The sequence below is a fragment of the Ahaetulla prasina genome, chromosome 10, assembly GCF_028640845.1.
Source record: "Ahaetulla prasina isolate Xishuangbanna chromosome 10, ASM2864084v1, whole genome shotgun sequence".
In the NCBI taxonomy this organism is placed as follows: domain Eukaryota; kingdom Metazoa; phylum Chordata; class Lepidosauria; order Squamata; family Colubridae; genus Ahaetulla; species Ahaetulla prasina.
The window spans coordinates 32,879,873-32,906,679 of NC_080548.1; the positions used below are offsets into that span (position 1 = coordinate 32,879,873).

Below are 26,807 nucleotides of genomic sequence, written 5' to 3' on the forward strand. Positions count from 1 at the left end.
ATTCTGTCACTTCATACTTCGGTCTTCATTCCCAAACATTCCCTTTTTGAAAAACAAATATCTCAACTTTTCTATAACTGGCGAACAAAAAAAAGGTAAGGTCCCTTCTCTAAAACTCCCAACAGGTTGAAACAAAATTAGAACAAGGGACAAGCAACTTACAAAGTGCACCCAATTTTTTTTATGTAAACCTCCCATAGATTCTATTGGTTGTGGTTGTTGAAATTTTATAGAAAAGCACTGAATACGAAGGTAAAAAACGGAAGCTCTCTGTACGAATTCTGCAGAGTCCATTCGGGGCTCAAAGTCCCATCCTCCACACCCAGGGAACTCTTAAGGCAGGGGTGGGAGGTTCCATATCGGCAGAATCTTGAGTTGTTTTTCTTTGATTTCTTTCCACAATTAAATTCGGACCCTGAGATCAGGCAACTGAAAACATGTGCAAACTAGGGATGCAAGCATGCTAAGCATTAAGGACCAGGGTGCCTCTGAGCATATCCAGAGCTCAGGAACTATTGACCAGTACCAAAACCAATCACAAGCTCTTCCCGAAATATGCTATTGCTATTGCAACGAGAGGGGAGGAAATGCACATATACTCCCCCTTGTAAATTGTCTATCGCTACTCCAGGGTGACTCAGTCTTCTCTGGAAAAAATAATAATCTTTAAAAAAAAAAAAAAAAAGATAAGAGAGACCTCTTTCCAAGCCAGGTGGCAGGACGTAAATTTGGTTGAGCCGAAATCTTCTGCAAGGTCTAGAGCGGGCGGGTGCAGGCTGGCTTTGGGGGGTGGGGGAGCAGAGGTCATCCAGCAGGACAAGAAATGATGGTTTGGGGTCTCTGCAGAGGAGGGGAAACAGCCCTAATATCTCTGCTGCTTTGTGGTGCTGCCCTCATGTGGCAAAGGATGGCATAACCGGGGGAAAGCCATTTTCAGAAGCCCATGGCGTGGTCGACATACCGTGTGTGCTGCCCATCAGGAAGGTTATTTATTTACTTAATTTATTTATTAGACTTCTATGCCGCCCATCTCGCCTAGTGAATACCGGCAGTCCTGAACTTATGACTACAATGGAGCCCAAAATTTCTGCTAAACGAGAGATTCGTTACATGAATTTTTGTCTCATTTCACGACCTTTTCTCGTCAGTCGTTAAGTGAATCCCTGCAGCTGTTAAGTTAGTCACACGGTTGTTAAGTGAATCCGGCTTCCCCATTGACGTTGCTCATTGGAAGGTCACAAAAGGAAGATTGCGTGACCCCAGGACACTGCGACCGTTTTAAGTGTGAGTCAGTTGCTAAGCGTCTGAACTTTGATCCGATGATGATGGGGGATGCTGCAGTGGTTGTAAGTGTGAAAAACGGTCATAAGTTACTTTTTTCCGTGCCCCTGTAATGTCAAACAGTCACTAAATGAATCGTCGTCAGTAAATTGCCTTCATTCCTGAGCTGGCGCTGCAGATTTCTTGGCTACCAAACCAAACTTTTCTGTTTAATATCGGAGGATTTGGATTTAAAAGCAGAGCAGGAATCTAATGCCGACACTTACAGCTTCCTATCCCGGGCAACGTTTTTCCTTTTTCCAGGAAAAATCCCACCAAACTGACACCGGGAGGGGGGGGGGGAGAGGGAGGAATTTTCACAAAAAATTATTTCAGATCCAGCACTTATGTAGGGAAAGGGCCTGCCCTTTATCCCCATTCAGATAATCCTAGTGCAGTTTTCTTCCTTTCCTATCTTCCTTCCCCCCGCCCCAAAATCATCTTCTCTTCTTTTGCCCCCCCCAAAAAGGAAAAAATTCTTTGAAACCCGGCTTTCCATTTGCATTTTTTCCTCCCATCTCTTGGTCATTTCCGTTCTGGTCAGATCCAACTTTTCCGTCTCTTGTTCTTAATGCCAATAATAATAATAATAATAATAATAATAATATTAACAATAACTATAAAAATAGCAGCAAGAATAAATATTAAATATCTTCCTTTAAAAAAGGAGTCTTTCTTATAATACTATAGAGATTTCAAAAATAATCATCTGCAGGTCGGCAGGTGGCCCCAGGGGACTTTTCAGTGTGCGCAATCTGTAAACATTCTTTTAGCTGAAAAATATTAAAATAAAAGAGTGGACGGAGGCCAGGTTCCGAGGCTTGGCGGGTGGATCTCCTTTAGACCTAGAAAAGAGCAGGGAAGAAATTAGCACATCACACCCGGGCAAAACATAGAATTTGGAACGTTCGGCTAAGATGCTCCCGGATTAGAATCAGAATAGAGCTAGAAACGACCTTGGAGGCCATCTAGTCCAACCCCCTGCTCAAGCAGGAGACCCTAGCCTAGATCATTTCAGACAAACGGCTGTTCAGTCTCTTCTTGAAAACATCCGGTGATGGGACTTCCGCTGGCAACGCAGGCTTCGTGGACATTCCTTTGGGATCGTCTGCCCTGGGTTTCGTCAAACCGTCCCTGACAGCGTAAATGGGCTGTCAAACGGTTTGGAATTCTCTCCCCCGGGAAAGGGGGAGGGAAGAGTGGTCAGGTTTGGGTAGAGCTCCCCGGGAGCCCCTGGAATTTAACCAGGGGATCGAAGGGTGAGAGCTCCCCTTTAGCCTGACGAAGCTCTGTGCCCAGGGTGCTTCTGTTTATACAGAATGAGAAGCCGCGGCCATCTCTGTGCCAAGATTTATTTTTAAAGAGAACTCAACACAGACAGAACAAAGTAGGAGGACTAGCAAGAATTTGCAAGTAATAAATCTTAACTTCAGCTCTTAAATAGCTTTCCTTTGAACTAACTTTCAACTTGAGTGGATTTTAAAATGGCGTTTGCAATATACAAAGGAAAGTGAAACTATAAAAGGACAAAGGAAGAGAAGAACATAACAAGCTACTTTTTAAATGGAATGAATAAGAACTGTTAATGATTTTTTTTTCTTTTTACCTTTTTCTTTATCACAATGTTTAAGAAGAAAAGTTTATTGAATTTCCCCCCCCCCCTCTTTTTGGTAGATTTTACAGTTTAAGAATGGCTCTTAAGCAAACAGAACTAACTACTAAAATCTTGGAAACTTCTTCACTTCAAATATGGAAATTTTTTTTTTTATAGGAACTTTTGGGGGCTTATCTTTTCTTAATAAGTTTTTAAACAAGAGATTTTTACACCAATATATTAAAGATTGGAAATTCTTTATTGTTAGATGTTGAGCTGATTGGTGAGTAGATGGTGGAAAATGTGTAAGATAGAAGACAAGGGGAAGGAGAATGCTTAAGATGTGATTTTGATGGTATTTTTTTTAATATATATACATAGGGTTTAATTTTTACAACTGACTTATTTTGGGTATAAGGTGTTACTATTTGATATATGTGAGGTATAAAGGAATGGGAAGATGGAATATTGTTTAACTTTTGGAGGACAGATAGAAAAATTTATGGATGTAATGTTGGTATTTGGTTAAATAGAATTTAATTGTTATAATTGATATATTTTGGATATAAGTTATAATTTTAATAATGTTATTTGACAGATGTAAGGTAAATTGAAGAAATAATAATATTAGCAATGTTATTTGATTTATGTAAGTGATATTAAAGATATGAGAAGATAGAATATTGTTTATTTTTGGAGATTGGATAAAATTTAAGAATTTAAGCTGGAAATATGAATTATATTTGGGAGACTGTTTAAGGAAGAAAGGTATATTATAAAAGAATTTCTGATGAATACTGGAAGATGGAATATCGTCTTGGTCTTGATCGATGAAGATTGGATATTAAAACTATAAGATTCTGAAGACTTCAGGAGTGGAATGGATTGATATATATTTGGTCTTAATCGATGAAGATTGGATATTAAAAACTATGTATTTTATTGATGAACTTGAAATACTAATTTAATTGGAAGATTCTGAAGATTTTAGGAATGGAATGGACTGATATATAATGGACTGGAAGAAGAATGTATTTGTTTCTGGAAGGGGAGTTAAGGTCTTAGAGAGGAGTGACTATGGATTATGACTTATGTTGTATTTTAATTTATGATTGTTAATTTTATACCCTGTACTTTGTTCTGGGAAGTCTCAGGGTGGGAGGGGAAGTGGGGAGAGGGGGAGATGAAGGATCAATGTAAAGGAATGATTGAAGATATGTAATTAAGAAATAGAAATAATTTGAAATGAAATCGGGGCTGCTAAGCTGCCATTTTAGAAGGAATGGAAAGGAGAGGAGAGTGAAGGAAGAAAGTAGGTAGGAAAGAGAGAGGTAGAAAAGGGGGAAAGGAGAGGAAGAAGAAAGGGGAAAGAGAGAGGGTTAGAAAGGGTGGAAGAGAAGAGTAGGGAAGGAGAAGAGGATGTAGAAAAGCGAAGGAGAGGAAGGATGAAGAAAGTAGAGAAGGGAGGAGGAAAGGTTTGTTAAGGAAGGAAGTGATAGCTGGGCAGGTCCGAATAAGTAACAAATGAAAGTTAATGACTAATGTTGAATAAGAGACCGTATATTGAATAGGTTGTTGGAAAATGGAAATAAAACTTTTTTACTAAAAAAAAAGAAAAAAGAAAGAAAACATCCGGTGATGAAGGACCCCACAACTTCTAGAGGGAAGCCCTTCCACTGATTAAATGTTCTAGGATTATAGAATCACAGAGTTGGAAGGGATCTCAGAGGTCTTCTAGTCCAACCCCCAGCTCAAGTAGAAGACCCTCTACCATTGCAGACAAATGCCTGTCCAATCTCTTCTTGAAAACCTCCAGTGATGGAGCACCCATAACTTCTGGAGGTCATTTCTGTTCCACTGGTTAATTGTTCTCACTGTCAATTGGGATACAGAATAACGGAGTTGGGAGCAGGGGAGAAAAGCTACCGGTTCACTCCAGTTCGGGTGAACTGGTGGCAGCGGGTGGTTTGGCGACCCAGTAGTGGTGGCAGCACAAGGCTCCGCCCACCTGCCTGGATGTCGTTACTGGTTTTGACCCTCTGCGCATGCGCAGAAGGCTTTGCGCATGTGCAGAGGGTCTATAATCGGACGTGAAGATGGCGCATGTGCGAGCAAAGCACGTGTGCATGGCGTGCGCGCTTCCGAACTGGTAGGGAAGGGAAGGAGATTTCACCCCTGGTTGGGAGGGATCTCGGAGGTCTTCTAGTCCACCCTCCCCTATTCAAACAGGAGACCTTGTACCATTCTAGACAAATGACTGTCCAGTTTCCTCCTCCTCGTCTTCTTTAAAACCAAAAGGTCTCTTGAGTCCCTGCAGGGCCTGTTTCTTCCCAACGTCCTTTGAAAGGCTGAGATCAGCCCTGACAGACCCTCCGAGCACCAGGGTAGCATCGGTGCCTTACCTCTGTGGCGTAAACGCAGGGTTCCACCTGGCCGGGGATGATGTAGATCGGGTGGTAAGCGCCGTCCTTCGGACACTCCGCACCAACGGGCCAGCTGGGCTCTGACGGTTTACTATAGGACAGAAAACAGGCAGACGGGGGTGGTGGGTGAGGATACGTTGCTCTTCCCCCTCAAACCGGGGTCACGAAGGGCAAAATCTGGACGGGGGTCTCTGCAGGGATGTCAAGAAGGAAGCCGTGGGATGGAAATGCGGCTCCATTTTATGTGCATGACAAGCTTTGCTCAAGTCAATAAATCATGAAACTTCCTCCCTGATCCAGGATGGTTCCCCACCCCACAAGCTTTGAACCCAGAGCCAGGAGCTCCCTATAGGCCTCCCAAAGTCAAACTCTTGCTGGTGCCCAGCCAGGTGGTCGGGTAGCCTTTCCTTGAGATGTCCCGTAAAGCAGGGGTCTCCAACCTTTGCTTTGCTGGCTGGGGAATTCTGGGAGTTGAAGTCCTCCAGGCTTAAAGTTACCAAGGTTGGAGACCCCTGCTGTAAAGGAAATGTCCTGTGGGCTTTTTCACCAGCATTCTGCCCACAAAATAGGATGCCTCCTTCTCAAATGTTATTGGCAGGCACGAAAGATCAGGTCTCTGCTTGAAGATACAACAAAAGTGATCCATTGCTAAAGAACTTCTGCACATGAATCTGCTCAACTAGTGGTTAGCGCCTGGCTAGTTACAAGAAGGGTCCATGGCAATCAAGAGAGGTTGTGGCTACATAGAGATTCTAGGCTGGTGCCTCTCTTGACTCCACTTCCAGATTCTGCCATTCGAAGAGGTCGACTTCTGTGGTTGGTGTTAAGATTCTGAAGTGTAGTTGGGGGGGGGAAGGAGGAAGCTCACCTACGTAACCAGCAAGCACTATGTTGGGAAGAGAATCCAGTAGATCTGGAGGGCACCAGCTTGGAGAAGGCCCTGCCAAGCTTGGCAGGCAACAAAGGAGTCAGTTCACCAAGTCTCCCTCCTTACCACATCCTTTGAATGCCATAGAGTTACAAGCCATCATGGCTTGTAACAGATGCCTAAGTGAGGCTCGGCATGCAAACACGAACCTCTGAGTTTGAAGGGTTCAACTGAATGGTTTTTCTTTTCTTCAGATTAGGTTCGCGTGACTTGAACACAGCATCTGGATCATTTTCTGATCACATTCTCCATTTCTTGCCCCCCACCACCCCGGGGCTGACCAACCTGGGCTGACCCGCATCCTGACCCCCAAGTTTCTGGCTCATCATGGCCAAACCAAGACCAGGTGTCACTTACTTGTCCAGCTTCTTGCAGATGGACTCGTAACTCTGGTCCAGGAGCTTCCTCTTGCAGTTGAACCGGTCCCCGTGAAACCGGGCCTCCTTGTTGGAGACTTTAAAGCAGCTGCGTGAAAGGAGGCAGTTTTCCCGGTCTCTGAAGTTGTTGACGGCCGCCAGGTCATTGCAGACGCGGCTTTTCAGAGGGTGAGGCCCGTTCCTCATGTGCCGAAGCACCACCAGGATGGCGCAGGCCGCCAGCAGCAACGTCAGCAGCCCCAGAGCGAAGGAGATGGCCAGGGCGGTGGGGAAAGGTCCCTCGGCCATCCACGGGCTGCTGACGGGTGTGGGCAATTGGACGCGGAACTCGCAGCTGGAGCCCATGAAGCCGGTCGGGCACTCACAAACGTGGCCGGAGAAGTGAGTGTAGCAGGTGCCGCTGTTCTGGCAGGGGTTGGAGCTGCAGGCATCCATGCGCACGCTGCAGTCCTTCCCCCCGTAGCCCAGGGTGCAGGAGCAGGAGTAGGAGTTGGGGCCGTCGACACAGGTGCCCCCGTTAGCACAGGGGCTGCACGCACAGTCGTCGATGTTCAGTTCACAGCGGGAGCCGGCAAACCCCAGGCGGCACTTGCAGAACATGCTCCGGCCAAGGTCCAGGCAGCGGCCACCTGAGATTGAAAGAAGGGAGACGGTTGCTGAGGTCCGCCAAGACATTCCTTGCTGTGGCTGATGTGCAGCCGTCTAGGCCCTGGTCACTGTGGGGTGGGGAGGGGCAGAGGGAGAGGCGGTACCGAGTATGTCACACCTGGATCGTCCACTCAGGACAGACGCAAGGATGAAAGGATGGAAGGACACCCTGCCAAGAGATCTTCCACATGCTTCTCCTAGATGGCTCCTCTCCTGAGTCCTTTGGGAGAAGGGTGGTATAAAAATCAAATAAACCTAAGCCTAAGAAGAGGGTCAACCAGTCCTCCAAAGGACCAGAAGGCAGGACAAGAAGCAATGGATGGAAACTCATCCAGGAGAGGAGCCATCTAGGAGAAGCTTCCTGACAATGAGGACAATTAACCAGTGGAACAACTTGCTTCCGGAAGTTGTAGGTGCTCAATCCCTGGAGGTGTTCAAGAAAGTGGGACAGCCATTTGTCTGGAATTGTATAAAGTAAAGGTGTCCAACCATGGGAACTTTAAGACTCGTGGACTTCAACTCTCAGAATTCTGGGAAGTCCATAAGACATAAAAGTTCCAAGGTTGGAGCCTGGTGGTAGAAGGGTTTCCTGCTTGAGTAGGAGGCTGGAATACCTTCAAGGTCCCTCCCAACTCTGTAATTCCGTTATCTACGTGGAGTCCTGAGCTCAAGGAGACCATTGCTGGTCCTGGCCTTGGAAGAAGCTGCAGTTAATGGGTTAGACAGGAAGGTCTACAATTGATCCAACAGTGAACAGAACCAAAGGTAGGTTAGTCCGCTCTATTGTGTTCACTGCAGCTTCCTCTGGTTGTGAAAGTTGGACCTTAAAAAAAAGCAAGGCAGGAAGAAAATCGACTTGTTTGAGCTGTGTTGCTGGAGAAGGCGCCTGCATCTTCCTTGGACAGCAAAAGTGGCTAACAAGCAAGTATCAGAGCATGTAATGAAGGAAAAATCACCAAACTGCGTCTCACTTTCTTCGGCCATGTCATGCGGGGGAATTCAATGATGTTGGGAAGACTTAGCGGTAAAAGGAAACCAGATGGCCAAAGAACACAACGGCTGAAGACCCTCAAAGTTGACACCAGCCAGAGCACAGAACAGGGGTATCAAACTCAAGACATCCTGGCTCCCCAAGGTCAAACGTAACCCTGACGGGACCTTCAATGAAATCGAATTTGACACCCCTGGCATAGAACAATTCAAAGTAGTAGCACAAGATTCGGGCTCAACTGAATGGATAACATCATCATCATCATCATCGTGATATGAGAAGCAGAGAAAGCAGGAGGATCCTGTACTCTCGCTGCAGGTACAGGATAGTTGGAGATCATGGTGGAGAATATGGGTGGCTTCTGGAAGGAATGATCGCTGGAGATTCCCTTCAGGTGGACATCCATAATTTGAAGCAACGAGAAGAAAACAAAGGTGGGCTTTCTACAGAGGTCCTCCCCTTAGAAGAAAGGGCACATTTGCTAAGCCCTCCCTGAAGCAGAAACCGTTCCTCCTCGTTCCTAGGGAGATCCATCAGCGTGACACCCCAAGATCAACCTAGGACCTTCACCTTCTCCTTCACACTTACCATTCAAACAGGGATTCTTGCTGCACCGGTCTATCTTTTTCTCACAGTTGGAGCCGTGGTAGTTCAGGGGGCAGCGACACGTGTAGCCCCCCAAGGGTTTCTCCGTGCAGGTGCCACCATTGAAACACGGCCCGTCGGCACAAGTCATGGCACTGATTTCACAGTTCTTGCCATAGAAGCCTTGCGGGCAGGTACACTTGTAGTCGTTCTCCAGGTCCTGCAAAGAAGGAGACCACCAACCGTCAGGGCTTTCTGCCCAAAGCTGGGTGGGTGGGAGGGGGTGCGAGGGGAGGGGGGCCTGCCTCCTGGGGAAATCAAATGAAGTCCCCCTTTATTACAGTCCTAGATCGTGCTGGAGAAAATCTCATCAGAAGACGGCTGTGCTCTCTGCCCTGCCCCCACCAGCACCTCCACTTGGAGGGTTCATGAAGGCAGGAGGAAAAGTAATGGATGGAAGCTTAATCAAGAGAGAGCCAACCTAGAACACAGGAGGAATTTCCTGACCATGAGAACAATTAACCAGTGGAACATCTGGCCTCTTGAAATTGTGGGCATTTTCAAGAAGATATTGGACAGCCATTTGTCCAGGATGGTGTAGGGTCTCCTGCTTGAGCAGGGGGTTGGACTAGAAGACCTCCAAGGTCCCTTCCAACCCCATGGTTCTATGTTCTTACTCCCACTCCTCTTAGCTTGAGGTAGCAAAAGCTGAAAAGGAGGACACACAGAAAGCTAAAATATGCATCAAAGCAATCTTTGGATCCAACCCATTTGCTTCGTCTCAAGACCACTTGGGCAGACATATAACTATAGCACTGATGGTGTTACCTAGTTGGGTCATGAGATGTCTGCAAGAAAGCAGCCAAGTTCAGAGAGCACCAAGGATCCCACAGTCCTCCTCCTCCTCCTCCCTCAAATCTCACTCCCTTCCAGCACTGATGGTGTTACCTAGTTGGGTCATGAAATGTCTGCAAGAAAGCAGCCAAGCTCAGAGAGCACCCAGGAGCCCTCATTTCAACTCAGAACTACAAATATTCTGATGGTAACCTCTATTCCGTTTAAGGTTCCTTCTGCTCCCCCAAATTTAGAGCCTGGGTAGGGGGAATGAAAATTGTTCTCCCTGCCAAGGGTGACATCAAAGGAGTAGACCAGCCTCATCCCACAACATGGCCACAGAGAGGGGCACAAATCAGCAGGGATCCCATCTTCTGCATACCTCACTCACTCAGTCACACCACCCAAACCAAGAAAAGTGAACGTCCCACAGGCTCATCGGGGGGGGGGGGAGGTAGGGGTTGGGGGGTCAAGTCTATTGCACTCAGCCAGGCAAGTTGGGGTCCCTTTCCTCCCAATCCAACACCCTAAATGTAACCCCCAGGTAGAACTTGGCAGGTAAGGGCTGTTCCCTCAGCTTGTGTTTCCATCTGAACTACACCTCTTTCCTTCTCTTGCATGTTGATCTGTTGGGTGGGGGAGGTAATCATGGGCTGGGGGGAGCAAGAGGAAAGCCCCCACTATAGGAGATGTTGCACCCCATTTTTTAATCTCCTCCCTCCCTCCCTCCCCCTCCCCAGTCTTCCTTTTCAATCCACGGCAGAAGAAACTCGGAATAAAGGACCTTAATCTCACAGGATCATCCTGTCGCTTCTCAAGGCTGACGTAGAACTTGGAAAGCTGCTGAGAAGAACCAGGAAGTGGTGCAGGGCCATTCATGAGCATCCCCCCTGCTTTCTGGGACACCCGGTGCCTATGCACATCCATGGGCAGAGTGGGGTCCTCGTAATATCGGAGCACCGTATCAAAGGGGCCACAGCGGCCACTGACAGCGAGGACAATGCTGGCTCCCTTCCTCCAGAGGTTGTAGGTGTCCATCACTGGAGGTTTTCAAGAAGAGATTGGACAACCATCTGTCTGAAATGGTCTAGGCCAATCTTGGCAATTTTTAAGACCTGTGATTCTGGGAGTTGAAGTCCACAGGTCTTAAAGTTGCCATGGATGGAGACCCCTGGCCTAGTCCCAAATGTTTTGCTTCTGATCCAAGCAGCTTCTTAGCTCTGAGGAGCTGAAGGTGGTTCTTGAATAAGAAGTGAAACGAAAACCCAGAAAGTCCAGTTGCCTTTTCAAAAAGCACCTTTGGGACCTGGAAGATGGAGCATCTCCATAGATACCCCTGACCTAGGGTCTCCTGCTCGAGCAGGGGGTTGGACTAGAAGACCTCCAAGATCCCTTCCAGCTCTTCTTATTCTGCCATCCGTGAGATGTTAAAGCAGAAAATGGGCTGCCTTTTTCTGGGTCCATCGGAGGGACCCCGCCAATGCTCTAGGTGGCGTCTCTTCATGGCACCCTCAGTGCCATCGTCCCCTGTGCCAGCCTCAGAAGGGGCCCCTTGCCTCGGATGCTCACAACAGCCGGATCTTCATCTGGGTCATGGCTGGACCAAGCACTTTTGCAAACATGTACAGGTAGTCCTCGAGTTACAACAGTTTGCTTAGTGGCCGTTCAAAATCACAACGGCCCTGAAAAAAGTGGCTTATGATAAGTTTTTCACTTACGGCCATGATCAACATTTGGATTGACTCGTGTTTATGACGGTTGCCATGTCCTGGACTCACGTGATCTCCCTTTGGCGACATTCTGACAACCAGATTCGCTTAACGGCCATGTGACTAACTTGTCAACTACAGTGATTCAGTTATCAACGGTGGCAAGAAATGGTCGTATAATGGGGCATAGCTCTCTTTAACAACTGTCTCGCTTAGCAGATGATTTGGGGACTCAATTATGGACATAAGTCGAGGACTACCTGTACAATAGACATTTCCTTCTGTGTCCTGTTCTTTGGTTTGGTTCCCAAAATGCTGGCAATTAATTGTCCCGTTGAAAAAAAGCTCCTAGCTCAAGGAGAATATTCCAAGTTCCCTCCAGCCATTCAGACGGTCACTACCACATCTGCCCCCTCTGAGTTCTCCCAGGCTCAGGCTCAGCGCAGCATCAGGAGGGGGACTCCCCCCCATATCTGGCCCACTGCACGGCAGTGGAGGGTCCCCCCAGCTGCTCCTGCCCCCCCTTCCTTCTGCCCCTCTGTATTGTATTATCTTCATCTGCAATCCTCTTTTGAGGGAAGGACCCCTCAATCTGCACCCTCAAGTCCACGCCTTGCTTTTCCCTGCAGAGCCCTTCCAGGTGTGCCTGCTCGAGCAGGGGGATGGACTAGATGACCTGGGAGGTCTTCTTCTTCCTTTCCGGCACCCAGCATTTCCTATTCATCAGGTCATTATAAAGTACAGTTTTACTGTTATATATTTTTTGTGATCCCCACCCCCCGCCTGCCCGCCATATAGGTAGTCCTCAACTTATAAGTTTGTTTAGTGACTCTTCAAATTTAAAACGGCCCTGAAAATAGTGACTTTCGGCCATTTTTCACACTTACGACCATTGCAGCATCCCTACAGTCACGTGATCAGATTTCAGACGCTCGGCAATTGACTCATATTAATGACGGTCGCAGCGTCCCGAGGTCACGTCGTCCCCTTTTGAAGTCAATGGGGAATCCCGATTCACTTACCGCAACCACCGTGGGACACACTGAACAACGGCAGCGATTCGCTTAACAAGTGTGGCCAGAACAGTTGTAAAATGGGGCAAAGCTCCCTTAATAACCGCCTCGCTTAGTTACAAAATTTGGGGCTCTGGGTTGGTCGTAAGTCAAGGACTACCTATAGATAGCAAGCTGGCTTGGCTTTAGATGCTATGACTTCCTTCCTTTTTTTTTTCCCTTGCTGAAAATTACTGGATCCCTTCTTAAGAGAGAAAGCTCAAAGCCCAACCGAGGCTCACTGGGACCCCAACGCAGCCCAAGACCCCCTTCATGTAGACTCCACCCTCCTCTTTGCAACCAGGTGCCCCCCAAAAGCTCTGTGCTCACTGGAAGAGTAGTTGAGCATCCTGCTCCTAGGGCACCAGCCACCCCTAAAAATTGTGGTCTTTCTCTCTGCTTTAATGTTCCATTAAACACTTGGGTTAGTGTCATGGGGGCTTCTATCTATTAATCTAATCTAATCTAATCTATCCCTCTATCTAGGTAAGTGGGCTCCAAAACTCCAAGAATCAACACAACCCCACCTGACCCGCACACAACACACCCACCAGTCTTAGGCTGTTTCAGTTTCCCAAACAACCATCTATGGCAACTTTAAGACGTGTAGACTTCAACTCCTCAGCCAGCTTTGCTTTGCTTTGCTGGCTGAGGAATTCTGAGAGTTGAAGTCCACAAATCTTAAAAAGTTGCCAAGGTTGGAGACCCCTGATCTATGGAGATGCTCAGCCATTCGGGTCCTGGTTGTCCCAAAAGTGCTTCCCCTCCACCCCAAAAGGCAACTGGACTTCCTTGCTTCTTTTTCTCCTTTGCAATTGTTTCGCTTCTCATTCAAGAAGCTGCTTCTGTCCTCACTGACTGTTAGGAAATGGAAGAATTTATATTGCTTGCAGTCAACTGGTGGTTAGTTACTCTTTCCGAGAGTCGTTGAGGCCACTTGGATATAATAAAATCCTTCCGGAGTTGAAGTCCACTCATCTGAAACTTTTAAAGGTTGAGAAACGCTGGCATGGACTTTCTCAGCTATGAAAGATCTAAAATTCGCCTCGCCTTCAGAAGTTGTGGGGTCTCCCATCACTGGACAGCTGCTTGTCTGAAATGGTCTAGTCTAGGGTCTCCTGCTTCAGCAGGGGGGTTGGACTAGACGACCTCCAAGGTCCCTTCCCACTCTATTATTCTGTTAAATCTGCTCACAAGCAGAAGATAACACGGAAAGCCAGAAGCAGCCTTTAAACCCCAACCTGTAGATGGCATTAGGGGGACATATTCAGAATGGACCTGAAGACTTATTGGGGTGCAAAACCCCCCCCAGCCCCCAAGAAGCTTGGGATTGTCCACTTTACACCAAATGCAGCTCCCCCCCCTTTTCCTCCTTTGCTCCAGTGGGGCATTTTCCTACGAACGGCTGGCTGGATTTGCCTTTTCTGTCGCTCCAGGTGTTGCATGGCTCTGCAGGCCCATGGACCACAATCCCCTGAAAGGCATGGCATGGTAAAAAGACCCCTGAAAATTAAGGCAATCTCATTGTCCTTTTTTAGGAGGGGGTGAGGTGGGAAGAGGGGTGCTCCTAAGCCATCTTCAGCCCCATGGAATGCTTTTCATGGGCCGCTTAGCCAGGCCACTGGACTTTTTGTTAAATCCAGGTTTGTCACAATATGCCGGGTTTTTTCTGAACCTCAGTAACTTCAAGCTAGGTGGACTTCAACTCCCAGAATTCCCCAGCTGGGATGCTTTTAAGATGGGTGGACTTCCATTCCCAGAATTCCCCAGCCGGGATGCCCTATATACCCTGCCTTTCACAGTCCTGGGCAAATCGGAGGCCCACATAACATACATTCTCTTCCTATCCTAACTTCCCTTTTCTTTGCTTTCACCCAAGAAGCCCCTCGCATGAGCCCCCTCCCCTCTAGGCCTGCTTTCTGCAGAACGAGGGTCTCCCTCGGCCTTTGAAACACTTTTTTTCATCAGATGCAAACGCTTCCCCAAAGAGAATAGGCAAGTTCTAGAGTTCTATCTAAGTAAATGGGGTGAACTGGGAAATCCGGGGGGTGGGGCTGCTTCACTCAGGACTGGGACCTCAAATAAATCCACAGCAGGTATAGACTGGGGGAAGAAAAGGATTTGTGAAAAGGACTTGGAATAAGAAGAGTGAGAGCCAGCAATGTTGACGCAGCAGCGGAAAAGGCTAATGCGATCGTCAACAGGACCAAGACAAGCCCAGTTTCTAAATGATGGAATCATTTGACTTGGGCTGCTGGTCTTGATGCCACATGTTAAAACGCCCACACTTTCTCAATTCTAGAAAAATGGTGCCAGTTAAGAGGAAGGCCGCGAGGAGGAGGAGGGGCTGGAATTAAACCTTGTGGGGCAGGGGGGAGAGACCGCAGGGAGCAGGAAGACTCAGCTGGTGGCTTTGGGTCAGTCTTTCTCTCTCAGCCAAGCCCACCTCACAGGGTTGTTGTTGAGGGCAAAATAGAAGGGAGCCTTGAGTTATTTGCAAATAATAAAGGTGGGATTAAAAACTCAAATAAATAAACCAAAGGACTTCGCTAGCCATCCTCGATTAGCTGCAGACTACCAGCCTCAGTCACTGGAGCCAAATGGGTCAGCAGGAAGGAAGGAAGGAAAGAAGGAAGAGAAAGGCAGGCAGGAGCCTGAATGCAGGTGGGAACCTTCAGAAGTCTGAGGATGGCTGGAACCAGAACAGGAAACCCCCCTCTGCCGAAACCCCCCTCCGTTAAGCCACTATACAACACTACATGGCCTTCTTCAGGGACATTTTGTTTTTTCCAGCCCTGGTGCATTACTTAGTGGTCTCCCATCCTTTGTTCTCCCTCCCCCTTCCCACCTTAAGACCAGGCGCAGGAACCCACCAATCAACAGAGAAGAGTCAGGGTCATTCGGGCAAAGGGAAAACATGGGACAGTTACCCTAGCGCGTTGCCCCCGGTGTGTGGTCACAACCGCTACAGCAGTGAATGCAAATTCTTTTTCAGATCCTCCTGTCAGGGTCTGGAGCTAGGCTGCCTGAGTGCTGTGGGACGGTCAGGGCACAGAAGTCGGGGTACTGAAACTCTGGAAAGCAGCCAGGGACCTACCTGAAGTTTGCATCGGGCAGGAGAAATCCCCCAAATAAAATAAATATGTGGCTTCTCCAGAAGGTGACACCCCACCAGCCAGCAGCCTTGCTGCCCCCCAAAATGTGTTCCTTCTCTCCTCCTCCTTGCCCCCAACCCTTCTGAAAATCTGGGGGTCTCATGAGGTGCTTTGGATCATGTCCTTCTGACCCCCAACTTGTAGTTCTGTTTTCAAGTGAGGAATTCGGGGAGGCGAAGCACCTCCACCCACAAAACCTTGCAGGCTCCATGTCTTCTTCCTTCTGGACCCCGAGGAGGGAATCACTTCTCAGTGGCTGTGCTCGCCAATCCTGGGGGGCAGCTTTGGGGGCAGAGACCGGGTGGGATCTTAAACACCACCCCCATTTTTTCTGGCACCCCCTTCAAAATGCTGAGAACGAAGCTGCTCCCCACTGCTATCTTTAAGCCAAGACTGTTTCTCAACATCTACAGCTCGAAGAGGTGTGGACTTCTTCAACTCCCAGAATTCCCCAGCCAGCATGCCTGAATTCCGTAAACACCACGGATTAATTAAATGTACTCATCACCCATCCCGCCAAGAGGAACCTATAGGCGGATACCGTGGAAGTGCACTGCTGGGGAATTCTGGGAGTTGGAAGTCCACCCCTCTTCAAGCCACGGAGGCTGAGAAACATCACTCGGCCAATGTCCAGCGATCACCACACGGGCAACTGAGACTCCCCATCCTCCAGAGCAGGGGTCTCCAACCTTGGCAACGTTAAGCCTGGCGAACTTCAACTCCCAGAATGCCCCAGCCAGCTTTGCTGGCTGGGGAATTCTGGGAGTTGAAGTCCGCCAGGTTTAACGTTGCCAAGGTTGGAGACCCCTGCTCCAGAGGCCCCTCTCCTGGGCCAGGCTAGCCAGCGGCCAACTGGGGACCTGACCCAGATCTCCATCCATCTGCTTTGAAGGCTGAGGACTTGCCTGGGGGGGCGGGGGGGTGGGAAGGAGGGTCAGAGGGCAGGAGCGGTGGGGGTCAGGGCAATACTGACACTGCAGCTGCCTCCATTCCTGCAGGGGCTGCTGTCGCATTCGTTGACTTCCACCTCGCAGTTGTTCCCCACAAAGCCCGGTGGGCAGGTACAGGTGTAACTCCCTTGGCCTGTGTTGGTGCAGGTGGCCCCGTTCTGGCACGGCTGGTGGTTGGTGCAGTAGTTGAGGTCCTGGTTGCAGAAGAGCCCCCCCCAACCCTCCTGGCAGTTGCACTGCCAGGGCTGCAGGCAGGAGCCGTGCAGGCAGCCGGGGTAGCGCACACATTCGTCGCAGGAGGGGCCCTGCCAGCCAATCCGGCACTTGCACTCGCCGGGTTTCTCGCAGTAGCCGTGGCTGCGGCTGCACTCGGCCAGGCAGATGGCTGCAAGGGAGGAAGGAAGGAAGGTGAGCGGGGGGGGGGGGGAACGTGAAGGGGGGGCAGAGAGAGAGAAAAAGTGTTGCTTTTCCAGCTGGCGAGACAGCAGTTGTGCCAACCTAGGGCGTGGCTATCCGGCTCCAACCGTACCAACCTGCAAGGGACCCTCGGGGGGGGCCTGACTGGGCTGGACCACGCACCCCCCGTCCTTCCCTGTTTCTAGGGAGTAAAAGAGGAGGTCCTGGGGAGGGAGAAAGGGGGGGGGCACAGCCCCATATGCAATCCACCCACCCACCGAACAAAGGGAGCCCACAAAGAGCTTGCCTGAGCCTCCCTAATTTTGCCCTTCCCCGTGCAGCCCCTCCCGGGGAACTTAACCAGCCCCTCCATATGTCAAGGCGGGGGAGGGGGGCTTTGTCCCTCAATTAAGCGTCTGGGGGTGGTGGAGGAGGGGAGAGGGACTGGCCAAAACAGCACTGAGCAGGTGTTTCGGTCCACATGTTGACCCTCATGGCTTCCCCTTCCCAGAGGTGAAGACTTTTGGGGTACCGCTTTGGCTTTCCATCCTCCTCTCAGCCTTCCAGCATGTCCGCTGGGCTATTTCAGGGATCGGGACCAGAGCTTCTGGAGGGCCAAGAAGCAACAGGTGGAAACTTATCAAGGTGAGATCCAACTTAGAACTAAGGAGAAATTTCCTGTCAGTGAGGACAATTAACCGGTGGAACAGAAATTGCCTCCAGAAGTTGTGAGTGCTCCATCACGAGAGGTTTTCAAGAAGAGACGAGACAACCATTTGTGTGAGACAGTTTAGGGTCTCCTGCTTGAGACTGGAAGGGGGTTGGACTGGAAGACCTCCTTATTCGCTATTCCAGGGGTCTCCAACCTTGGCAACTTTGAGACTGGTGGACTTCAACTCCCAGACTTCCTCAGCCAGGCTTGCCAGAGAATTCTGGGAGTTGAAGTCCACCAGTCTTAAAATGGCCAAGGTTGGAGACCCCTGCATTGTGCCCTCCCAGTAGCACTCTAATGCATAGCGCGGGTGGGGGAACCAAAAGAGGTGACCCCGTTTTGTTTGTAAGAGGGAAGGGGAGGATGGTTTGGGCTATCCTGGCTTGCTTTCAAGCTCCCTCCAACAACGGCCAGCTCAGGGTACCCGGTTCCCCAGGGAGAGCTGCCCAGTGGTACCATTGGGCGATCTCCTGCTCATGATCCCTGGGATGCCCCATGGAAATCAGGACGTCCCTTCAGAATGAAAAACGAAATTTGGAAACTGCTATTCTGGGCTGTGGTTTCCTAATCTTTCCTGCCAAACACGGGGAGAAGGGTACGGCCTTATTTTGGGGACCCTTTCATTATGGGGTCTTTTCTGGGCTAAAAGCTGGCATGTCTTCAGGCAGCCACGTCCAAAAATCAGATTATGTGCACGCCAAAGCTCTTAGAATAGGGGTGTCCAACCTTGGCAACTTTAAGACCTTGGACTTCAACTCCCAGAATTGCCCAGCCAGCCCGGTAAAAAGGGGCTTGCAACCAGTCCTCGCATGTATGACCGTCGTAGCATTGCCACGGTCACATGATCGCAACTTGGGGCACTTGGCAATTGGCATGTCTTTACGACGATTGAAGCGTCCTGGAGTCACGTGATCTCCTTTTTTTGTGACCTTCCCAGCCAAATTCCAGCCAGTAAAGTCAATGGGGGGGAAGCTAGATTCACTTAATGACTGCATGCTTCACTTAACGATTGCAGAGATTCGTGGCAAAAAAAAGACGTAAAACTGGGCTCACTTAATAACCGTCTTGTTTAACCACAGAAATTCTGGTCCCAAATTATGGTTGTAAGCCAAGGACTACCTGTAGTCAGGAAACAGGCAGATTCTGAGGGGGAAGGGAGGAAATTGAGGAGGGTCATTCAAAGACCTTATTTATCTCCCCCCCCCCGGATATATAGCAACATCCCTACCATTTTTGGGGGTGGGGAGGAGAAGTAATAAGATGGAAAGACTTCCTCACTTCCTTCACCCGGATGGGTTTTTTTTTTAAAAAAAAACTTCAACTCAATTCCAAATTTGAGACCGCCAGCCGAGGAACCAAACCTGAATGCCACTTTACCTGGAATCTGTTTACACCTGAGGCTCCTCTGAATCACCTGCAGGCACTTTTAACAGGCTTTAAAAAAAAACAACCACCAAGGAAATGATCTTTCGGCTTCTGGTGCAGAATGTGGACTTTTCAAAAGTTTAAAAAAGAGCTCAGCGTTTTGTCTAGTGTCCCCCCCACCCAAGTACCTGTCCCACTGCTGGGATCTCACCTGCAGCTCAGGTAAAGCAACAGCCACAGGGAGCTGCTCTGCCCTCTTGTTGTGGCACAAAAGACCCCCACTGTGCATCTGTAGCGGTCGATTGAGGCTGTCTAATTATGTCTAAGTGCTCAGGGGTTATGTCTAAGTTGTCATTTGGGTCTGGGGGCTATGTCTAAGGCCAAAACGAGGCTGGGATCTATGTCTAAGAGCTCAATTGAGTCTAGGGGCTATGCTTAATGGATCAGCTAGGCTGGGGGCTATGCCTAAGGGGTCAATTGGGGCTGGGGGATTTGTTTAAGGCCTCAAATGGGGCTGGGGGACTTGTCTAAGGCTCACCTAGGCCTGGGGGCTATATCTAAGGCCTCCAAACTTGGCAAACTTTATGACTTTTGGACTTCAACTCCCAGAATTCTCAGCCAGCCATGCGGTGTTGGCTGAGGAATTCTGGGCGTTAAAGTCCACAAGTCTTAAAGTTTGCCAAGTTCGGAGACAAGGACTCTACTGAGTCTGGGGGCTTTGTCTCAGGGTCCAACTGGGGGCAGGCCAGGAAGCTGAAGCCCCTGGGGGGCGGGGATGGGCTGTCCCTTCCCGGCTACTCACGTTCCGAGCAATAGTCTCCCTGCCATCCGGCCAGGCAGATCCGGCGGCCCAGCTCATCGCAGGTGTAGTGGCCGAAGGTGTCGTCACGCGGCCGGCAGTAATCTGAGCAGCTCTCCCCGTAGTAGTGCTCGTCGCAGGTGACATGGTAGGAGTAGCGTAGCTCGCTCTGGTCACCCAGCTGCACGTCTTGCGACCACTCCTCACCCACCACCAGGCGACGTCGAGTCGCCAACCTGCTGATCAGCCTCTGGGCATCCTCTGGACGAAGAAAGAATAGAGGGTCAGCAGACCCTTAGAAAGAGAGAGCACACAGAAGGCAGCTAACAACCTCTAAATTAATGTTTCCCAACCTTTGCAACTTTAAGTTGCGTGGACTACAACTCCCAGAATTCTGGGAATTGCACTCCACAGATCTTTAAGTGGCTGAGGTTGAGAAACACTGCTCTACAGGCTATTAAAGCTGGAGAATTGCTATGAATTTGGCTAGTGGATTCTGGGAGTTGAAGCCCACACATTCTTAAGGTTGCATGGATATAGGGATAGTCTAATGGGGACGGCAATTCCCTTCTCTCGGTAATATTCGGGGGAGGGGGGAAAATCCATTTAATTGGCAAGCTGACATACATTGAAGCAGGGAGTGATTAAATTTATATGCCACCCGTCTCCTCTGGCAGGGAGTCTAGATTGCACTTTTTAAAATTATACTTTGCAGATGTCCCTGATGAGAAGATTAGTGATCCAAGCATCACTTTTTCTAGAATTGACTGGTTTTGAAACTGTATGCCCTTCACAGGCCATCATGGCTGGGTGCCCAACCCAACCTGTTGAATTATGACCTACAATAATATAAGGACTCCATTTCCCAACCAACATGTTTTCCAGTTAATGTATTTGATTTAAAATGAGAGTAGAGCCCACTCCCTCCTAGCACTGATGATGTTCTCTAGTTGGATCATGAAACATCTGCATGAAAACCACCAACTCCAGAGAGCACCAAGGACCCCACAATCTATCACTCTTTTAAAAAACAAAGGAAACTTTCATTTTCAAAACTTGTTAGGAACAGAAAAGTGTTTTTATACCTGCAGACTCCCAGTTTAGTTCCAACAATTTTTACGGTTTGATCACCAACTGGGGGTGAAGGACCCACAAAGGGGAGGGGGCAGCCCCTGCTTACCTGTGGATGGCTCTCCTGATTCAGCCCTCCAGGATTCAATAATGAGAGAAAAAGTGCCCTGGGGAAAAAAAAGAAGGGGAGGTGGGAGAGAAAAATGTTACATAATCCTGAAAGGAGGAAAGAGACAAGTAACAAAAATTCAGATGTGTTGACAAGGGCTCTACAATCATTGTACTGGCTCCTGTTAGGGGCTCTTCGGACATGAGCCAAATGCTGCCTTTTAACAGAATAATAAAGTTGGAAGGGACCTTGGAGGTCTTCTAGTCCAACCTGCTGCTTGAGCAGGAGACACTAAATCATTCCATACAAATGGCTGCCCATTTGCTCTTTTTAAAATCTTCCGGTGTTGGAGCACCTACAAGTTTTGAAGGCAAGTTGGTTCCACTGGATAATTGTCCTCACTGTCAGGAAGTTTCTCCTTAGTTGCAGGTTGCTTCTCTCCTTGGTTAGTTTCCATCCATTGCTTCTCCTCCTGCCTTCTGGGGCTTTGGAGAACAGGTAGACCCCCCCCATCTTCTTTGGGGCAACAACACCTCAAATGTTGGAAGAATCCTACCGTGTTTTCCCTAATCCTTCTCTTCAGTTCTCTTCGCTCTTTCAATTGGACTGTGTTTTTACAAAAGGCAGCTGGACTGTTTTCTCTTGCCACAGTCATTATTTATTTATTTATTTTATTTATTTTATTAAATTTTTATACCGCCCTTCTCCCGAAGGACTCAGGGCGGTGTACAGCCAGAATAAAAACAAAATATATACAATTTAAAACAACATTTAAAAAGAGCAAATTTTAAAGGCTGATTATTAAAATTTAGATTTAAAAATTTAAAAATATTAAGAATACCCAATTAAAATTCAACACTAATTATGCCAGTCCCGCTTTAATGAATAGATATGTTTTGAGCTCACGACGGAAGGTCCGAAGATCAGGCACTTGACACAGGCCGGGGGGAAGTTCGTTCCAGAGCGTCACTGCCCCCACAGAGAAGGCCCTACTCCTGGGGGCCGCCAGCCGACACTGTTTGGCGGACGGCACCCTGAGGAGACCCTCTCTGTGAGAGCGTACGGGTCGGTGGGAGGCACAGGGTAACAGCAGGCGGTCTCGTAAGTACAATTAAGCGAATTGCTACAGTTATTAAGTTAGGAACCCGGTCATTAAGTGAGTCCAGCTTCTCTATTGACTGTTGCTCGTCAGAAGATCACAAAAAGGGGATCACGTGACCCCGGAGCATAAATATGAGTTGATTGTCAATTGTTTAAATTTTGATCACGTGATCCTGGGGATTGCTGTAAGTGGGAAAAAAACTTTTCAGTGCCATTGTCACTTTGAATGGACACTAAACAAACGGTGCCACAATGGTCATAAATGTGGGAAACGGTCATAAGTCACTTTTTTGTGCCATCATAACTTTGAATGGTCACTACATGAGGTGTTTATGTTGAGAGCTACCTGCATTATTATAAGCCAACTTTGTTGAGGTGGAAAATCTCTAGATTGAGGATATAACATGCTGAACTGTCTGTCCGTCCATTGTGGAGTGCAAGACATCAGCAACAAACCAGAGAAAGGCAATGTTAGTTCCAAAGACTAAGCCATCATTGGCTGAAACATGGTTTGCTCAGAGCAAATGTCTGAGTTTATACAACATGGCAACCATTGACTAATGCAGGGGTGTCCATCTTTGGCAACGTTAAGACTTGTGGACTCAACTCCCAGAATTTCCCAGCCAGCACATGCTGGCTGGGGAATTCTGGGAGTTGAAGTCCACAAGTCTTAAGGTTGCCAAGGTTGGAGACCCCTGAGCTAGCAAGACAAAACTGCCCTCTACACAAAACTGAGTGGAGATGGTACTTTCCCCCTCGCCCCACTAGGGGGCAGCACGTCACCATCTTCACCGAAAGGTAAACTGAGTCAGACAGAGTTACTCTCAAGATACACGCACCACCACCCCATCAAGAGTTAAAAGAAGTTTTTATCCTTATTAAGACATTTAAGATTTGCCACTCAAGACGGCAAATCGCTCTGCCCACGGCAAAGAAAACATGATAGACAACTACCGCAAAGTCGCCAGGAGCCTTGAAGGAGTGGCTTGTTTTCATGCCTAGTTGGGAACTCAAGGATTTGCACAAATCCAGTGTTGGACAAGTGAAAACCGTCGCATTGTGAGGACGCCGCTCTACACAAAGGAATCAGCAGCTTCCAAGTGTGTGCAGAACCCCCCCCCCACACACACACACCCATGTATTCCACAGCAAAACCAGACTTGTGACTTTCAATGCTTAAATATTCCCTTCTCTATTTCCTCTCCTCCCCACACCCCCCACACCCAATCTTCCTTTGCAGGGACTGAAAGACGGGGTCAAAAAAGGAAGCAGAAGTTTATTTATTTACATCCTGCCTTTATTGTTTTTACAAAACAACTGAAGGTGGCAAACATCTCCAATTTCCTCCTCCTATTTTTTCCCACAACCACCACCCTGCGAAGTGGTTGGGCTGAGAGGGAGCGACTGGCCCAAAGTCACCCAGCTGGCTTTCACGATTAAGGCAGGGGTCAGATTCCAAGGAAAACCCCCAACTAGACCTCGCCATCTCCTGGGGATTGACGTAAAAACACTCAGCTTTCATCTCTAAGGCAGCACTAGAACTCACCACCGCCTTGTGAGTGTTCTAAAGTCACCCAACCAATTTTTGCGCTTCAGGGCAGGAGGAGGAAATTTTTGGCCTGGTCAAGAGAGTTCAGCTCATACCTCCCCAAATTACATTGTAGAGCAGGCCAGGACCCCCAACCTTTGAAGAAAATGAAGAGAGATGCTGACTTCTCCAAACTGTAGCAAGACCCATCTTCCACGGCGCCTTCCTTTCTTCGAACTTTTGCGTAGAAGTAGGATCCCCACATTCCCAGCCAGGAAAGTACCCCAAACCAAAGGACAATAAGCCCCCTCCCCCCCCATGGAGTGATAGGAAGCACAAGGAAGCAAGGAAAGAAGGGCAGGAAATTGCCCCATAGGAGAACCCACAGGGGGGGAGGGGAAACACGGTCCCAAATCCAGAGTCCTTGACTACGTGACAGGTGGCAAATAAATTTCATAATAATAAATTAATAAATTAATAAATTAATAAAACACACAGGGTTCTGTGTTTGCTGCAGGAGAAGACAACAGAAGACAAGACTGGCTCTGGGGAGGGGGGAAGGGGGAGGGGGGCCCGACGGGGTCTCTCACCGGCCACTTGAAGTGGAAAGGGACACGGATGAGTCCACTGGCAGCCACAGCATGACGATCCGCAGGGACGATGTTGCTCAGGGCTGCCCCAAAGGTGCAGGGGGGCTCCGGGGAGACCACAGCCTGGGCGTGTTTGAGGCAGACCCGGAAGAAGAGGCGGCAGGGCTGAGCCCCCCGGCAGAATTTCTGGGGGTTGCTGGTGGTGAAGGAATGCACCTGGAGTTCAAAGACCCCCGCTGGCTCAGCCTGTTTGTAGAGAAAAGGAAACTGAGCATTTCTGTGGGTCACCCCAAGAGAGGACAAAGACAAGATCCCTTGGGTTAGATGCTAAACCATTAAACCTTCTTTAGATGCCAAACCAGGATTCCCAGCTCACACATTAAAAACCACAAACCTACAATCCAGGTTTAGAGAGTCGTTGGATACCAGATGGGTGGAAAATAAATGTGATAGGTAGATGGATGGAGGGACACAGACAGACAGACAGACAGGGATTCCTGTGCAGGATGTAGCAGCTTCTCCCCACCTCAAATGGCCACCTGAAATTCTGCACCAAAATGAGGTGTTTTAAATCAAACATTTCAGCAAAAAGCATAGAAGGAAGAATTCTGGTTTTAGCAACAGAGCCACTGGGTTGAATTGGGCAGCTATAGAAATTTAAATTGGGTAAATAAATAAAAATAAATAAAAAATAACCAGGAGTAATCCAACCGTACAATCAGCCTTCCTGGATTCTCGTCTGATTTTTAGATGAGGGTCCATGAAGTTTTTTAGATTTTAGATTTTTAGAACATAAAATATGGACCCTGAGGGGAGGGCTGGAAGGGACCTTAGAGGTCTTCTAATCCACCCTCTGACCAAGGCAGGAGTCTTCATACCATCCTGGTCAAGTGGCTGCCTAATCCTTTAATAATCAGTTCATCTTTAATCTCTTTGATAAGTTTCTTCAGAAGTCTTTCTAATTGATTGACAGGTTGCAGAATTTGCAGGAGGAAAGGAAGGAGACTGGCTGTCTGCAAGAGCTGGGGGGGAGGGGGGAGCAAGGGCCACAATTCTCTACTGGTAGATCCTGGGGAGGGCCCTCCCACCTCCCACCTCCCACCCCCAAGCAGGCCCCTTTCCTGTTGCCCTTCCTTGCTGGCTTTAACTTTGAGCTGGGTGATGCCCACTGGACGGAAACCTGAGCTTGAAACTGCCAAAATTTCTCCAGGCTTTGATAAAAAAAACCTTGAAGTTTAGCTTATTCATGGGGAGAAGGGAGGGGGTGGGACTAGTCCAGGGCACCTGCAGCAGCAAGGTTACATTTTGAAAAAGCTGCTGTAAATGCCAGGATGGCAGCAGAGGCAGCAGGAGAGCCAGATTCCACAGGTGGCGCTTCAGAGAATCACAAAACAGGTGGGGTGTAAGGGCAGCCCTGCAAGGTAGGCCAGGTCAGACTAGCCCCCCCCCCCCTCCAGCTTTCACAGGTTCCCTCCATCACCGGACTTTGTAGTGGTTCCTCCAAGTCTCTTCGGTAGCTCACTCCTTCCTTCCTTTCCTGTTTCCTTCCTTCCTCTCATTTTTCTTTCCCTTTTCCTCCTTCCTTCCTCTCTTTCTCTCCCCCTTTCTTTTTCTTTCTTCCTCTTTCACACCTTCTTCAAGATCCGCTCTAAATTCCTCGATTGCGCCTGGAGAGTTCTACCTGAGAGAAAGCCAACGGAGGAGCAGCAGCAGCCCCGGGGGAAGGCAACCCACCGACCCCCCCCCCACTCCACAAGCAGCAGCCCTTAAGACGTCCCCCCCTCCCCTCCCCTCCCCTCCCCTCCCTCGGCTTCTTCAGGCTCCCGTCTGGTCCCTGCAGGAAACTCCCGGGAGGCGTCGAGGGGGCGCCCGCTTAACCCAACCCCCCCTCCCACGAAGAGCTCCGTCCGCGGCACGCCCGGATTCTGGGCTCAGGAGGACCCGAAGGCGAATCTGCGGGACCGCTCGCTCGCCTTGCTCCGGAGCGCGGCATCCAGAGAGGGAGCGCAGGTGCTCCGACGGCGAAAGCGGCGGAGGGAAAGAGCCTCCCCGAGGAGCGCAGCCGGCTGGAAACGATGGGAGCGGTACTTTCTCCATCCTATCGGCTGCACCGCTCCGCGCAGCGCATTCGGCGCGTCCCGAGCTAGGATCGCGGCCGCGCAGCGCACTTACCGGCGGGGCGCCGAGCAGCAGGAGCAGCAGGAGGGGGGCGGCGGCGGCGACGAGGCTGGGGGCCATCAAGCTGCCTGCGGGGGCCAGAGCGATCCTAGGTGGCGCAGCGAAGGCGGAGAGGCGGCCGCGGGACAGGAGGCGCGCAAAGAGCCGGGCAGGAGTGGCGGAGGGCGACCCCGGCCGGCCTTTTATCGGCCGGACGCCGCGGCCACGCCCCCCCAGCCCCCTCCCCTCCCCTGGCCGCGCCCCGCCCCCGCCCTCGGGCTGCTGCCCTGCTTTGCGGCGGGGAAGAGGCGGGGCTGCCCTTTGGCCGGGGGAGCCCCCCTACCAGAGCCTCTCGGCTTCTCTACTCCGGGGGTCCAGGCCTCCTGGCAGGCGGCAACCCAACCGGTGCAGCT

At 49.4% G+C, this 26,807-nt stretch overlaps 1 protein-coding gene across 1 annotated transcript; it reads right to left on the minus strand.

Annotated features, from left to right (window-relative positions):
• Positions 1-1,898: 1,898 nt before the first annotated feature.
• DLL3 (delta like canonical Notch ligand 3) lies at positions 1,899-26,556 on the minus strand. Its single transcript, XM_058196022.1, has 9 exons — positions 26,410-26,556; positions 24,238-24,483; positions 21,019-21,076; positions 19,842-20,099; positions 16,590-16,951; positions 8,870-9,086; positions 6,623-7,271; positions 5,317-5,428; positions 1,899-2,165 (listed from the first exon to the last, which is right to left on the minus strand). The coding sequence occupies exons 1-9, from the start codon at positions 26,473-26,475 to the stop codon at positions 2,160-2,162; spliced, it is 1,974 nt and encodes a 657-aa protein (XP_058052005.1). The 5' UTR covers positions 26,476-26,556; the 3' UTR covers positions 1,899-2,159.
• Between the last annotated feature and the right edge of the window lie 251 nt (positions 26,557-26,807).

What these genes read in the sequence shown, in the direction of transcription:
- DLL3 (XM_058196022.1), bottom strand. Translation starts at nt 26,475, where the DNA reads ATGGCCCCCAGCCTCGTCGCCGCCGCCGCCCCCCTCCTGCTGCTCCTG. An exon ending in ATCAGGAGAGCCATCCACAG is followed by an intron (nt 20,100 to 21,018) that starts GTAAGCAGGGGC and finishes TTCTTCGTCCAG; the next exon opens with AGGATGCCCAGAGGCTGATC. An exon ending in GGGAGACTATTGCTCGGAAC is followed by an intron (nt 16,952 to 19,841) that starts GTGAGTAGCCGG and finishes CCTCCCTTGCAG; the next exon opens with CCATCTGCCTGGCCGAGTGC.